The 15,419-nt window shown below is 35.3% G+C and overlaps 1 protein-coding gene across 4 annotated transcripts in view; it reads right to left on the bottom strand.

Annotated features, from left to right (window-relative positions):
* The window catches only part of LOC103147247 (rho GTPase-activating protein 7), a 91,066-nt gene that overhangs the window by 27,567 nt on the left and 48,080 nt on the right, over nucleotides 1–15,419 (bottom strand). The window contains exon 1 of one of the 4 annotated variants that reach the window (XM_016678259.1): nucleotides 12,044–12,226. The exons of the other annotated variants lie outside the window; for them this stretch is intronic. Within the exon in view, the coding sequence (XP_016533745.1) occupies nucleotides 12,044–12,056 (13 nt within the window). The 5' untranslated portion in view covers nucleotides 12,057–12,226. Of the gene's footprint in view, nucleotides 1–12,043; nucleotides 12,227–15,419 lie in introns of those variants that run through there. 4 annotated transcript variants of the gene reach the window in all.

The following is a 15,419-nucleotide window of genomic DNA, read 5'->3' on the forward strand; positions in this document are numbered from 1 at the left end:
AACAAAGACATTTTGAATAATGTCAACTTTGTATTAAGTGTCATAATTTACCGAATGACGCTTTATGACAACATAATGAGGATGATTTTATTCTGGTAGCAGTTAAATTTTATTCTCGTATTATTTCAACTTTACTGCCATGCGACTGTAATTCTTATGATATTAGAACTTTGCAATTAAAAAATAAAAACGAACTCATAGAATTGACCTTAATTAAAAGTCCAAATAAATAGAAGCTGTAAAACTTGTGAAACAATCTCATCTGAGACCACTCCATATTTAAAGTCCAGGCTTAAAATTTGCTTCAGTACTCAATACAGTACAATACTCAAAGGAACATGTTGCCCTTCATCTGTTTCACGTCTTGTGAAACAGATGAAGGGCAACATGTTCCTTTGAGTATTGTTCTAATGACCTTTTTTAAGGTCTATATACTTCAGTTAACAATTAATCGATTCCTAATATAGTTGACAACTTTTTTCAATAATCGATTCATACAATTAATCTGATTAATTTCTTCCGCCCTTGATAGATTCATGACAAAATGTGATATATTTCAGTTGTTTATTCCTGTGAATAAACAACTGAAATATATATATTTCTGCTTAGTGATAATGGCTTGCAGCTACTAAAAGTGTCGTTTTGCAGGGAGTCGTTACTGAGTCCTGTGTCCAACCATACTGAAGAAAAGCTGAGTGGAAGGAAAACTTTTTGAAGCAAAGGTCATTCAGAAGCCTTATGGAGATGGTGATTTCTTTTTCCAGCAGGATTTGTAACCTGATGACGTAACAAAATGACTGCAGTGTCACTGGGATTGAGGAGTATTGTGACGAGGAAGATGAAAGACAATTATACAGATGAGGTGAAGGCCAATACAAAAGAACCACAGGTTGATTTCAATTCACTATCACATGACGTCATATATTAGTGTTAATAATGTTCTATGAGTAGGGATAACATGAGCTAACATGTTATGTTTTGAAATGTTTCACACACAACCTTTGTATACCTGAGAGCAAAACACTAATTTAAAACCCCCCAATTTTACTAACCTTAACATATAAAATATAATTATTATTTCAATTACACAGATCAATAAGTCAGTTGAGCCATTAGGGACAATAAATATTCATTGCATTGAAACAATATCCAACCAAATCATGATAAGGTTAAACAAAACTTCACAAACTTTTGAATTTGAATAATTTACAAAGAAAAAATGTTCTCACTTCTGGCATTTAGCAAATAGACATACATTTGGTAATTCTAACTCCTCTAAAGCAAGAGAAGTTTGGTCTGACTTAAAAATCAGTGGGAAAAACAAATGCTTGTCTTTTTATTATCTTTAAATATCTGGTTTAAACTGTAAATTATATGTTCCAAATTTAGACTTTTACATTACAAAACTGTGCTGCTTCAATAACAAGGACTTTGGAAGCGCTTGATTTCTGTACAAACTGTACAAAACCTGTGAGATGATCTTCTATTTACTTNCACGGATTGTCCATAAGAAACACCATGTTCAGGCATAAGGGTGTCCATATGTGCACTTAGCACCAGGACACCCTCGGCCGCGGTTTGATGATCGACTTTGTCATCGTATCATCGGATCTGCGGCATGTCTTGGACACTCAGGTGAAGAGAGGTGACCACTACCTGGTGGTGAGTTGGATCCGGTGATGGGGGAGGATGTCGATTGGACCTGGCAGGCCCAAACGTGTTGTGAGGGTCTGCTGGGAACGTCTGGCGGAGTCCCCTCTGAGACGACGCTTTAACTCCCACCTCTGACAGAACTTCAAACACGTCCCGGGGGAGGTGGGGGACGTTGAGTCTGAGTGGAACATGTACTGTGCCTCCATTGTTGAGGCGGCTTATCAGTATAGCACCAACACTGTTTATAGTGGGGATGGTCTGCTGCTGACCTCGACTCGGGACGTTGTGGGCCGGTGGGCAGAGTACTTCGAAGACCTCCTCAATCCCACCAACATGCCTTCCGTGTTGCGGGAGATCGACAGGTGGATTGGCGCAGCATCTGCTGTGAAGCGGGCGGTGTACCGATCCATCGTGGTGAAGAGAGAGCTGAGTCATAAAGCTCTCGATTTACCGGTCGATCTACGTTCCCACCCTCATCTATGGTCATGAGCTTTGGGTCATGACAGAAAGAACGAGACTGCAGATACAAGCGGCCGAAATGGGTTTCCTCCGCAGGGTGTCTGGGCTCTCCCTTAGAGATAGGGTGAGAAGCTCGGTCATCTGGGAGGGACTCAGAGTAGAGCCGCTGCTCATTCATGCTGAGAGGAGCCAGTTGAGGTGGCTGGGGCATCTGGTCAGGATGCCTCCTGGATGCCTCCCTGGTGAGGTGTTCTGGGCACGTCCCACCGGGAGGAGGCCCTGGGGAAGACCCAGGACACGCTGGAAGGACTATGTTTTTCGGCTGGCCTGGGAACGCCTTGGGGTTTCCCCGGAGGAGCTGGAAGAAGTGGCTTGGGAGAGGGAAGTCTGGGCCTCCCTTCTGAAGCTGCTGCCCCTGCGACCCGACCCCAGATGAAGCGGAAGAAAATGAATGGATGGATGATGGTGAGCCATGATTATGTGGTTATTAGGGCTGTAAATTTTATTTTAATAAATGGGTTATTCTATCAATTATTAGGATGATTAATTATTTGGGAAAAAAAAAAACTGGTAGAGTCTGTAAAAATTTCATTTAACCGTTAAGCCTTTTATATACAATATTAGAAATACAGGAATAATTAAATAACCTTTTTAAATTGGAAAATTAAGATTTTATTGCCTAAAATGTAATAATATAGCAATCCTTTAGTAAATCATTGATCATTTATAAATAGCTTGATTAATTTTTGCACTAACCAATTAATAATTAAACAGCAAAAGGTGCATAATAGGTGATTTTATTTATTGTAGAATTTGAACCATGAGAAGCTAAAACTTTATTTATTACTTATTATTCTAATGACTATGACTTTAGTAAACTAATAGTTAGAATATTTTACTTTTTCATTAATATTCAGTTTTAGTTAAAACCTGAAAATGAGCCTTTCTTCCTTTTCCACAAAACTACATTTAATTCTAAGATATAAACTAATAAAATCTTTCTTTCATTCTCTGTGAACACATCGTAAATAAAAGATGACTCAAAATTAGCTGTTTTCTGAATAAGAACCAAAACCAATTCTACTTTTCTTCACACAAAAAAATGGGTAACACTTTATTTGAAGGGGGGTGAATAAGACTGTCATGACACTTTCATTAACATGTCATAAACACCTGTCATGAACATGAATAAGCCTTCATGAATATTTATGACTGTTGTCATAAAGCGTCATTCGGTAAATTATGACACTTTTAATACAAAGTTGACATTATTCAAAATGTTTTTGTTATGACAACTTGACATTAACCAAGAAATCATTACTGATATAAATTTGTTATAAAAGTATTACTGATTTCACTTTAAAAATTAGGTAACTTTATGTTATTAAAGGTAAAGTTTAAACAGTAATGATTTCTTGGTTAATGTCAAGTTGTCATAAAGACATTTTGAATAATATCAACTTTGTATTAAAAGTGTCATAATTTACTGAATGACGCTTTATGACAACAGTCATAAATATTCATGAATACTTATTCATGTTCATGACAGGTGTTATGTCATGTTTATGAAAGTGTCATGACAGTCTTATTCACCCCCCTTCAAATAAAGTGTTACCAAAAAATGCACCATATGGAAATACAACTAACAAACAGCCTCTTATGAGGACAGAGGATATAAAAGTCGACACCTGAAGAACAGAAAGGTTTAAACAGAAAAGACATTCCCTGTTAGCTTTAAGCACTCGAGAGGTTTTGTTCCAGGTCTTTTAACCTATTTGTTGCTCTTCCTGAAATATTAAACCTGCAGTTCAAAGAGAGGAAAAAACTGAGGGCAGTTCTTGTTTTTTATATTCAGACAGCATGAAATATTGCAGATATTAGTCCTTAGCAGAGAAAACCAGCATTTTCCTTGTTACAAATTTGTTTCTCAAACTCTTGAATTTGGCTGGGCAATATGGCTTAAAAATAAAATCTCAGATTTTTAAAATATCAGATCCCGTTTTAATCGATTTAAAAAAAAAACCTTTTTAAAAAGAACAAAAAAACCCAAACAGAAATGACAAAAAAAAAAAAAAAAAAAAATTTAAAAAATGCCTTCTATTATGCCTTCTGTGAGCTATGTATTGTAGTATCAGGCCCATACAGGAATATAGTCCTACTGTAATGCAATTTTACAGTAATTTTTAAAATTACAATAAAGTAATTTTAATGAGAAAAAAGCCCCCAGTTATTGAAATCTGACGTAACCAGCTCAGTTTGTGGTTCTTTCTTTGAAACAGACTCAGATGTTTACACCATCTTTTCAAAGTCTTGCTCCTGATAATAATTTGATGCTGATGTGTTAAAAAATAAATGTTTCCTTATCCTAAAACTGACACCAAAATGCTTAAAGCCAAATACCAAAATCTCCACAAAGATGCTCAGCAATCCTCATTTTAATAGTTTAGGGTTTTAATAGTTGTTTTTATTTTTGTAGTAGTTTTGGAGTCATTACATTATTAGTTAATTTTCCTAATATGATTTTATTCTGGTAGCAGTTAAATTTTATTCTCGTATTATTTCAACTTTATTGCCATGCGAAACATTAGATTGTACTGTATTACAAAACTGTGTTGCTTCAATAACAAGGACTTTGGAAGCGCTTGATTTCTGTACAAACTGTACAAAACCTGTGAGATGATCTTCTATTTACTTTCACGTTTTCTAGGTTAGCAAAGTAAACTTTTGAACAATTAGTCCCAAGTCTGTATATCCCCGAAGATTAAAGACTTATAATTATACTGTTAAAATTTTAATTGAATCAGCCCATTTAATAACCGTATGTTGGCGAACTAGGTCTTAGCCACAACATCAGAGCAGCCAGACGAGTCTCCCGTGATATATTAGAATTTAAGCCCTAAGAAAGAAACAACTTTGAATAATAAAACATGTCTCTAGGTTGAAACTCATTTCAGTGAAATAATTAACAAACAATGGATAAAAAAAGGACACAAATATTCCCTGAGAACCAAACAAGTAATGAGGAGCAAGTTTCTGGATTTAGGAATAAACCTAATCCACGTCTGACCCAATAAGTATGGAAGCCCATTTCTGCCACTCTGTTAAAACAAATAAAAAAACATTATCTCAAAATAATGAAATGGCATCTCATTATTTTGAGATACTATCTCATTATAATGAGATAAATTATTATTATTTTTTCTAACAGAGTGGCAGAAATGGGCTTCCATAAATTAGCGATGAACACAACATTCCAAACCATCAGAAACAACAATAGCTGTTTCTCCTCAGTTTGATGAAAAACCTCAACACTCTCTCTGCTCCGCGTTTACGTAAGCGATGGTATCTATCAAGCCTCTTCCCCCTTCCAAACAACTTTGTCTCTAAGGAAGTTGTGATTCGGTCCCTCTGGGTTCCAGATAAGAGATATGGCCGCCCGATAAGGACGACTCCGCCCGGCTGCAGCAGGAAGCTGAACACTATGTGTGTGTGGAAATAGGCAGAAATGGCGGGCGGCTGGGTTACGTGCACAATGGGGCGTTTGTGTCTGGGTGTTTATGCAGCTCACACTGCAAAAAGGCAACATCCTACAAAGTATTTTTGATCTACTTCCTAGTTGTAATATCTGAGTACACTTTCAGCAAGATGAAAGTGTACTCAATAATTTGCCAATCAAAAAAATTTGATTGGCAAATTATTTCACTAACCAGACATTTTTCCCATTTTATAAGAGAAATAATCTGCCAATTGAACTAATGCTATTTTAAAAAAAAAAAAATCTATATTAAGGAATTATGAACTTAAAACAGGCTCCTATATCTTGCTGAAAAGCTCTTGGTAAATTAGTTTTGTCAATTAGTCAAGTGCACTAAGATATTTGACAGGAAACTAAAAAAAAATAAATAAATACCTGGTAATATTTGTGTTTTTGCAGTGCAGCCTCTCTGGGAGTAAACCAAGATAATTAAAGAAGCAGCTTGTAAATAAAAGGATATGACAAGTTAATCAATATGACTCATACTATAATATCATGGCCACACTGTTACAGGAATGAGATGTGTTGTGTTTAAACTAGAAATCCTTATTTTTAATGATTGACCTCACTTTATGCACTTTATTTTGGAGGACCAAGTTTATCTGATTATATATAACATCTAAAATCTATTCAACTCTTTCCACAACTTAAAATGTTTATTTTCTTAAACAGAGACATGAATGTCCTGAATTACAAATTTATTTGATAATGCCCCACCACTGCAACACACTTAAATACACCACTAGCTTCACAAGCTTGATCATTTGACCAAGCTTGTGAAGCTTAATATATAAAAACAACACAACAACTTTAATTTGGCAAAAAAGTAGATTTACTACCTTGGTCAAACATGTAAAAATAAACTGTGAAAAAAACCTTCTTTCAGATGGTTCAGAAAATGCCATTAGGAACCCTAAATATAATGTAAAATAAACTATGACATCGCTCAGAGCATGAAGCATAGAATTAGACTGAACAGATCTGCCCTTACAGATCTGAACAGTCACAAACAGCCAATCTAGAATTTTTTTCGATATTCAGACAGATAAATATATTAATATCGCATCACTGCATCTCTATATTAAATTTAAAGTCTTAAAAATAATTTAAGTTTATAAATTGTAAAACTATATGGCAGGTATTTAGACCCGTTTCCATTTCCTCTCTTCCTGCTTTTGTTTTGCACCTTCAAACAAACCATTTTGTATCCACATACAAAATGGTTTGTACTTGAAAACAGTGCTCTATTTTATAGGAATGCAAACAGATTGATGTTTTTGTAATAATATCCATAGTAATAGGTAATAAAAGATAGAATAGACCATTTAAAATGTAAACATCTGATCATGTTGTGTTCAATTTAAAACATTCAAACAATCTTATACTGTAGCATCACAGTCATCAGAAATACTACACAGAAGGTGTAAATAATAAGACAAAGAAAGTATTTTCTGTCTTGCAGTGGTCAGTGGTTAGCTTTTAATGATGTTTTGCTGTTAGGGAGAAAATCAATAAATCTGGCATATCTAACAACAGTTTGAGGTGCAATGACTGCATGTCCTAAACTGGACATGTTCCGAGTTCCATAGGTCCAATCCCAAAGATGTTTCCTTCTTGAAGCACCAAACAAGGTTTTCCTCCTCCTTTTAAATGGTTTCTATGAATTTACTATTTTAGTCCAGTCAGTCTGGAACTGAAGTTGTTATAATGAGTCACGACAGATGAGAGGGTGAGGTACTGAACTCCATGAGTCACCAAGACCAGGATAAAAATAAAAATCATCATCCACTGGTTAAAGATAAAACTGTAATGCTTTCAAACAAGCTTAAGACGATCTTAGATAACTGAGAATAGTTCAGAAAGGACGTTGTGTTCATTACATGGAGAAAACAAACAAGGATTTAAAAAAATCCCCATCTAGGTCAACTTTTACGGAAGGTTAATGAAAGCTTCTTTGAAAGAAAAGAGGACATACAGGAGGTTATGCAAAATATTGACTCTTATTTAAATGATGTGCCAAATGATTGCGTTCCTCGCTGTAATTAATTACCTCAGAGTGAAACAATTAAACTCTAACCTAAAGAAAAGCATGACTACAAAAGACTGGAAACCTATTAACACCAGATTGGACATTCTTCACTGTAAACTTCAACCTCAATAAATACGGGAAAGTGCAAAGAAAACTTCACAGAAAATCACAGCAGCAATGTTTCTGTTCACCATTCCATTCACAACCTATGAACTCAATCACAGCACGGCTTTATTAGCTGTATTTAAGCCATTAAAATAATGAGAATGCAAGGTTACCTACCGCTCATTTCTACGACGGAACCGACAAACTGTTTCTAAATGTTACAAGATGATAATTCAACCAAATCTGAAGACACTTCTATTTGTCAAACTTTTGCTTTCATATTTTCTGTTGAAAAGCTTTGATACATCAATGCACATGTGAGTGTAAATCCCGAAACTTTAATTAAACAAATGTTATGGATTAAAGAAATTTGTCTTAAAAGCAGAGAAGGGGTCGCTGCCACTGCTGGTGGTTTTCCTATATTTGTCACAATTACTGCTCTTTGTCTGTTGTTTTTTCAGCAATTGGCATGTTTTAGAGTTTGTATAATTTAGTTAATGATTATTCAATTACTAAATTAGTTGATGATTATATCAATAATTGATTGTTTCAGGCCTAGTTTTGATTTTGTTTCTTTACAGAACCCACACATTCTTTTTGCTTCTCCCTCAGCTGGCAGGTTTCACCAGATTAGCTCATAGTCTTTTCTGAAAACTGTTGCCCTCTGTTGCTAACAACAGTGTCAGTCCTAAACCTCTGCGCCAGCGGAAAGACAACTTTCCTTAGTTTGGACAAACGTACTCCAGTTACTGAGAAACTATTTGGAGGGATAGCAGCAGCTTTTTATAGAAACATAGACAAGCTAGAAAGCAGCTACTGAATAAAGGTATCAGAAGTCAAAGCAAAGTAAATCAAGATTAAATTTCCTCGATTTAATTGTTAATAATTTGAACAGTTTTTTAAGTCATTAAAATAATGACTTAAAAAACAGTCATTATTGTTTTTTAAGTCAATCATTTAAGACCTGGAGGTTTTCAGGTGTTAAATCAGTGGCGCCCAAAGTGCATCCTGGAGGACCGGCATCCTGCATGTTTTAGTTTTCTCCCTGCTTTTCTGAGTGTACTAAAATATTTGCACTAGAAACTAAAAAAAATACTTTTGGTGATTTGGTGTTTTTGCAGTGAATAGGCAAAACCGACCCTCATGATGCTCCCGCCCCCAGACATCACAGTCAGTATGGTACAAGCCAGATGATAAAATGAAGATTTTGTCCCAGTGTGCATTTGTAAACTACAATCTGACTTTTCATGTTTCTTTTGGAGTTGTGGCTTCTTCCTTACCTTTCAGGCCAAGTCAGTACTGGAGACATTTCGCTGTGGAAAGCTTTGCAGCTTTGCAGGAAAGCTGTTTTACCAGCTTTAGCCAGAATTTAGTTAGCAATGCCTGTTAGGACATCCCTGCTGTCCATCACATGGAAGAAAAAAGGCCCACAGCAACATGGGTTCTCCACCATACTAAGTGTGTGCTTCCATCTTGAAACTGGACCATTCCTAACTTATGTTTTTACAATAAGGATATAAAGATTACAACAACAGTGTCTCTGTATGTGATATAAACCAAGACTTGGAACATTGTTGACCTTTGTGTATAATAGTTTCCATTATGAAAGCAATAAAAAACTAAACTATGCAGAAAATGGAGAGTTATTCATTTTCCAAGCCATTGTATGCTAATGATTTGTCCTTTACACAACTGATTATTATGTCCTTATTGGACCTCAGTCTTTCTCACTAATTAGTTTTATTTTCTTTGAGTAGCAGAAAATTGCAAAGCTTAGCTTCTGCTAAACTGGATAACCAAGAAATATTTGTTTTCCTTTGGCTGTGATAAAACCTGAAACATCCAGGGACGCCTCTTCATCATGACAAAACATTTCATGGTTTGTAGGGTATATGCCAGGATTTATTAGGCTGTATTTTCCTCTCAGATACTTCCTAGTAATAACTACTTTCTTTGGGCCATCTGTTATGCTGAAGATGAACCTAAAACTTCAGTTCTTCATCTTGGTGTTTAATGACCTGCATGTGCTTTTTAATAGAATCGCTTGTTGCTCATTAACTATTAAGGTGAAAAAAAAAAACCCTCTTCTGTTGGTCTGAAGGTTGACAATACTTTTAAATGAATTATGATTAAGTTAACTATGAAGATGGATGAGGCAATATATTTTCTGAGTCAACTTGCTGGATCTTGTTTTAGGAAACTTTATAAATCCACTGGGTAGAATTTACTGTAGATAGGAATTTTTTTACTGTTATAACTCTCTATAAAAGGCTCTAATATGTTTTCACAGAAAAGCTTTCATCCAGTCTTTAATGTTCATGACTGATTTAAAGGTGACCCATTATACTTTCTTGAACAAATTAGGATAGGTTATACAAAACATGTTTATGACACTTTCTGCACAAAATCATTCCTAAAGAATGAATGATTTCCAACCTGGTCAGTTTTGACTTTTACGGGTTCATTCCTGTTTTATCAGGAATGAACTGGTAAACTGTTCATCCCTTTCAGAATGAACTGTTTTAGCACGCTCCCCAACTTTCATGTTACAGCCACACATGACAACGGCTTCAAACAGATGTGCAATGATATAATCATACCTCTTTGAAAAGTAAAAGTGAATTTTGATGCAAAACCAACAGGGATGGAAAGCCAACAAGAAAACACTTGTCTTTTCCAACAGCCATTGTACAGCGCATACAGCGGTAAAAGCAGCTATGCTGGAGCTCAGCTAGGGTTGCTAGGTAACTGGCTTGGCTTGGTTAGTGTTGCAAGGTAACAACACAGTGGCCGTTGATCATTAGGTTTTCCTGACACAAAAAACAAATTTTTGTCAAATAAATAGCCTTTTTTTAGTGCTTGGGCTATTTCTTGAAGCAGTGAACCCAAATGGAAGTACAAAAATATGTAAAAAGTTAATTTTGCAACAGTCTCCACAGCTATTCCTAAGATAAACAATTAGTTTGGTAAATTTGAATTTATTGCTTGTCTAATCCAGACAGTAGCAAAACTATGCATACAGGTTTACACATTCATTCATAGTGCCAAAGGTTTTATAGCATCCTAAGTTCACAAGGACTATAAACTGACATTTTTCTGCCATTTGTTGCTTCCCATATGTCGAGCCCGTTCTAAGGAAACAAGAGCGGAGGAGTAACTCAATGACTTTTTGTTATCCAGTTTCTTTGGTAAAAAGAAAAAGACAAAAACAAACAAGCATGCAACTGGAAATTATTTTGAAAAACTTATTTTAATTTATTATGCGACTAAATGATTTATTATTTATCACAACAGGCCTACCTGCGATTCGTAATTCCTGCGAATGGAGGTCCACTGCACCAGTTTTTATGGAAGGTAAATTTCCACAACATTGGCCATCATAATAAACATTCCATGTTAAAATGCCAATGTGCTCCAGTAGCTGCATTTCCAATGACCATATAACTGAGAAATTTGACATTTGAAAAATAAATTTGCTTAATGGAAACACAGCAAAACTGCTAAATAAACCACAAGCCACAAGGTCAACAACAGGATGTTGCCACTAACTACGAAGTAGACGATGACAACAGGAAGTAGTTGGAGATTCATGGCGCGTCATGTTCTTTAATGACTTATGTGAACAAACTTATTGACATGTGATTTTAATTGCGTTCCTTATTTAATGACAACACCGCAATTGCATAGTTGTGTTTTTTTTTGACTGAAATATTGACAAAGTTTTGCACACATTTGTAACAGAAGCGCAGCTAGTGACATTTCAATCAGTTCAGATATTAGCAGCAACTCATGAAGCAAAAAGCTGACCTAAAGATTCCCCCAATGAAAAAGATTCCAACCACTGGATTTAAAATAATCTACAAAAACAAAACAAAGTCTTCTTAAAATGTGCATTTTAAAGAGACCCACACACATTCAGCCTGAATCCTACACTCTCACTGCCCATGAAAAACCTTTTATTCCAGCAGAGTTCAAAGCTGCAGCTTTCATATTTCTAGGCCTACAACCTTCAAACAATAACGTTCCTCACATTCTTGTGTCTCATGAATCAAAAACAACGTTATGCCACAAATACCAATTCAAGAGTCTTAATTTCATCATAAGTTTTTAAATTTAAATCAGCCCTTTACAGCTCAAACAGCTGCTCGTTACAGCCAATCATCTCCTTAATGAGGACTGTCAAGTAGTAATTAATTGTTAATTGCCATCAATGAAGCAACATAATGAAGGATTTTATGTTCTTGCATTACTCACATACTCACTTTTGATCAACATTGTCTTTTCTGAAGAAAATTCAACAGGTTTCCATGTCCAATACGAACAAAAGTCAAAGTTTATAAGACGTTAAATCCGAATGGGGAAATAAATCCAGAGATGTCAGAGATGGTAAATTCCAGTTGCACTGCTCATGTTGGGCATCATGTTAATGAAATCATTGTTGAAGATTTTCCCCTTTTCCCTACCACTCCCCTTCCTCTGGCCTGGACTGGACCATCTGAGCACTGGGAGAGGGTTGAGAGGGGAAACTTCCTAAAAATAACCAAATAGAGCGCTTCAGTGGACATGTGAGAGGTTGCCTGAGGAGACTGTGAATACTTTCAAACTGAGACATGGAGAAAAAGTGACTGGTAGGAAGGGTGAATTTGGGAGATAAAATCTGTGAAATGTTTTTGACTAAGAGCAATTAATTAGTCCCAGAGTGACCAGGACTTGGTACAGGAATGACCTCTGGTTGGGCAGAAGCTGGAAGTTTTTATGTTGTCTCTTCAAAATAAACTCAGGGTCCATACACAATTCCCACAGTAAAACTTAAGCACTTTTCATGCATTTTCCCTTTTTTCACTTCTATCATTGGTACAGATTAGGAGAGGGCAATAAATAAAGAACAATATATATCACAACAGACATATGATCAGTATCAATAGATAGTACTTTGACATTATATTAAATATAGAATATTCACTAAATTCCAATCCAGAACCGCACAGCATTCTGGGGGATTTAGGCAGAGGAAAGTTTTAGCCGCTCAATGTCTAACAGCTAACTAAGCAAGGTTGGTGGCATCAACTAACTCACTTACTCTTTGGTTACTTAGCAGCATTTTGCTGAGAAACAAGCAGTTCCAAGTTCCCCTCAACTTTGGTTACTAAGCAACCAACTGTTAAGTAACTTGTGCAGGAGCAGTTCAAGGTTTCACCACAAAGTCTCACAACTGTTTAAAAATAAAACTCAACGCCATGAGGTGAAAATTGTGGATAAAATAGTTTGGCAGTATTTCAGATATTTTAAACAAAATATTAATAAATAATTATCAATATTCACAATTAACAATGTCAACTGGTATGAAGTAATATCTTGATACATTTTTCAGCCTAAACACACAGATATCTGAGGTCTAGTATGAATCAACATCGATCTGATAAAACTGAGTTGACTTAAAATGTTTCTTTTTTTTAAACAGACATAAATGTACTGAATTATAGATTTATTTGATAACTCTGTACCAGAACGGCACACTCAAGTACAGCAATAGGTTTACAAGCTTTGTCAAACACGTAAAAACAACACAACTTTAATTTGTAATTAGAAACATAAATAAATAATAAAAACTGAAATAGACAAAAAAGTTGGTTGACTACATTGATCAAACATTTAAAAATAAACTGCAACAAACCTTCTTTAAAATGATTCAGAAAGTAGATTTATGAATTATACATAAAATATAAAATAAATGAAGCATGATGTCGCTCAGAGAATTAGACTGAACAGATCTGCCATTACGTATCAGGCAAACTGTTACAATACCCAATCTAAAATTTTTATCAATGTCAGGATTGATACAGATATTAATATCGGATTGTTGCATCTTTAATATTAAGTTAAGTTTTCAAAGTTTTCTAGCACCACACAAAACAAATCAAATGGAAATGATCAAAGTCATTTTAATTTGTCATTCAATTGATTGACTTATTGTTGATGATTAATGCCTGGTGACGGTATTTTATATTCTACAACAGGGACAAAGTAAAGGTTTTGAAAAGTCTCTGACACACACACCAGACTGGTTAAAGAGAACACTAACGAAAATATCTCCAATTTTGATTATATTAGTTAGCATCTAAAATACAAGCCACTATTTATTTCAATCACACAGATCAATAACTCACTACGCCATTGGGAATAATAAAGATTCACTACATTAAAATAATTAAAACAAATTGTGTTAAGGTAAATTGTCTTCATGCCCAAATTAAATGGATAAACACAATATACAAAGAAAGTTGTAATTTTTCTTTTTTAACCAAAAACGTTCTGTCTACATTTTCTGGCATTTAGAAAACATACATTGTTTTTGTAATTCTAACTGACCTAAATGAAGATAAGTTGATGTCTTGATTTAACTTTAGACAGAAGAAAAAAATCTCTTTTTATTAGTTGTGATTTCAACTGTAAATGTTTTCCAAATTCAGGTTTTTAATCAAACGTTGGATTGCACTTTATTAATAAACTGTGCAGTTTAAATATCATGAACTTTCAAGCACTTTACAAACCTAGAAGACACCCAACAGAAATTCAAGCATGTTCAAAGATTTTTAAACATCGGTGCAAAAGCTGCAAGAGTTCAATGCAACGTAAGAACTTTAAACGGACAAAATAATCCGACTTTCTGCATCTGAATGAGAGGGATGAGGTCTTCCCATTTCCTAATACAACATTAATCTTGAAGGTTTAACCTCAACTCGGACTGAGGAACACTTTCATCAGTAATGGCCGTTCATCAGACTCGTAGGTGTCTGATTATAGGATTTTAAATGGGCATATCTCCCCCTGCGAGGAGCGGAGACCGGTCCGTGGGATGCGTCACATTAACTCACAAGTGGAGGAGCAAAAAGATGGAGTATGTAAACAATTAATAGACTTCTCTGAGCCTGCAGCATCATGGAGGGGAAAAGAGCAACAGAAAAAGAGGTTCAAACTTTCCGTCTCCTCCCTGATGGGAGCTCAGAAATCTCACAGTTAGCCGTTTAAAAAACAACAAAAAAAACATGTTTAAGGAGTCATATTTCATAAAAAAAACATCCAAGCTCAAACAGCAGGGTGTCTCTAAATAAGTTTATTCAAATGTTTACTCTTAGATTTTACATTTATAATTTATGAAAACATCTGGGATCTTCAACAGAACCAGCAGTTCAGAGAAACGTCAGTGTGTACACACAGATCTGAGATAAAGGTTTTTATGAAACATAGTCTTTCGCAAATGTTGGGATCACAAAGTAGTGCTCAAGTCAGATGCAGTTTTCAAAAATCAAATAGTAAACTGTGTCCACCTGAGTGTAAATTAACCTTTGAAGACATCTAAGGTTCGGCAGAAACAGCAGATAGATCAGTGAGGAAGTTCTGGAGAAGATTAGACCAGAGACAAAGTTCACAAATGACATCCTTAATTTTAAGCATCTCACAGAGAATCCATGTGAGGACAGATGGACAGCTGCAAACTGACGGGCCTGGGAAAGGGCTGGTTGGTCAAATTTGTAACATCTGACTCATGGGTTATATTTAAGTGACTTACTATGGAAAATTAACTTTTTGTATGCTTTCATTCTTCCATTCGGTTCTCAACTACTTCTAAAACGTGTT

This window comes from Poecilia formosa, unplaced genomic scaffold (assembly GCF_000485575.1).
Source record: "Poecilia formosa unplaced genomic scaffold, Poecilia_formosa-5.1.2 Scaffold177, whole genome shotgun sequence".
NCBI classification, from domain to species: Eukaryota; Metazoa; Chordata; class Actinopteri; order Cyprinodontiformes; family Poeciliidae; genus Poecilia; species Poecilia formosa.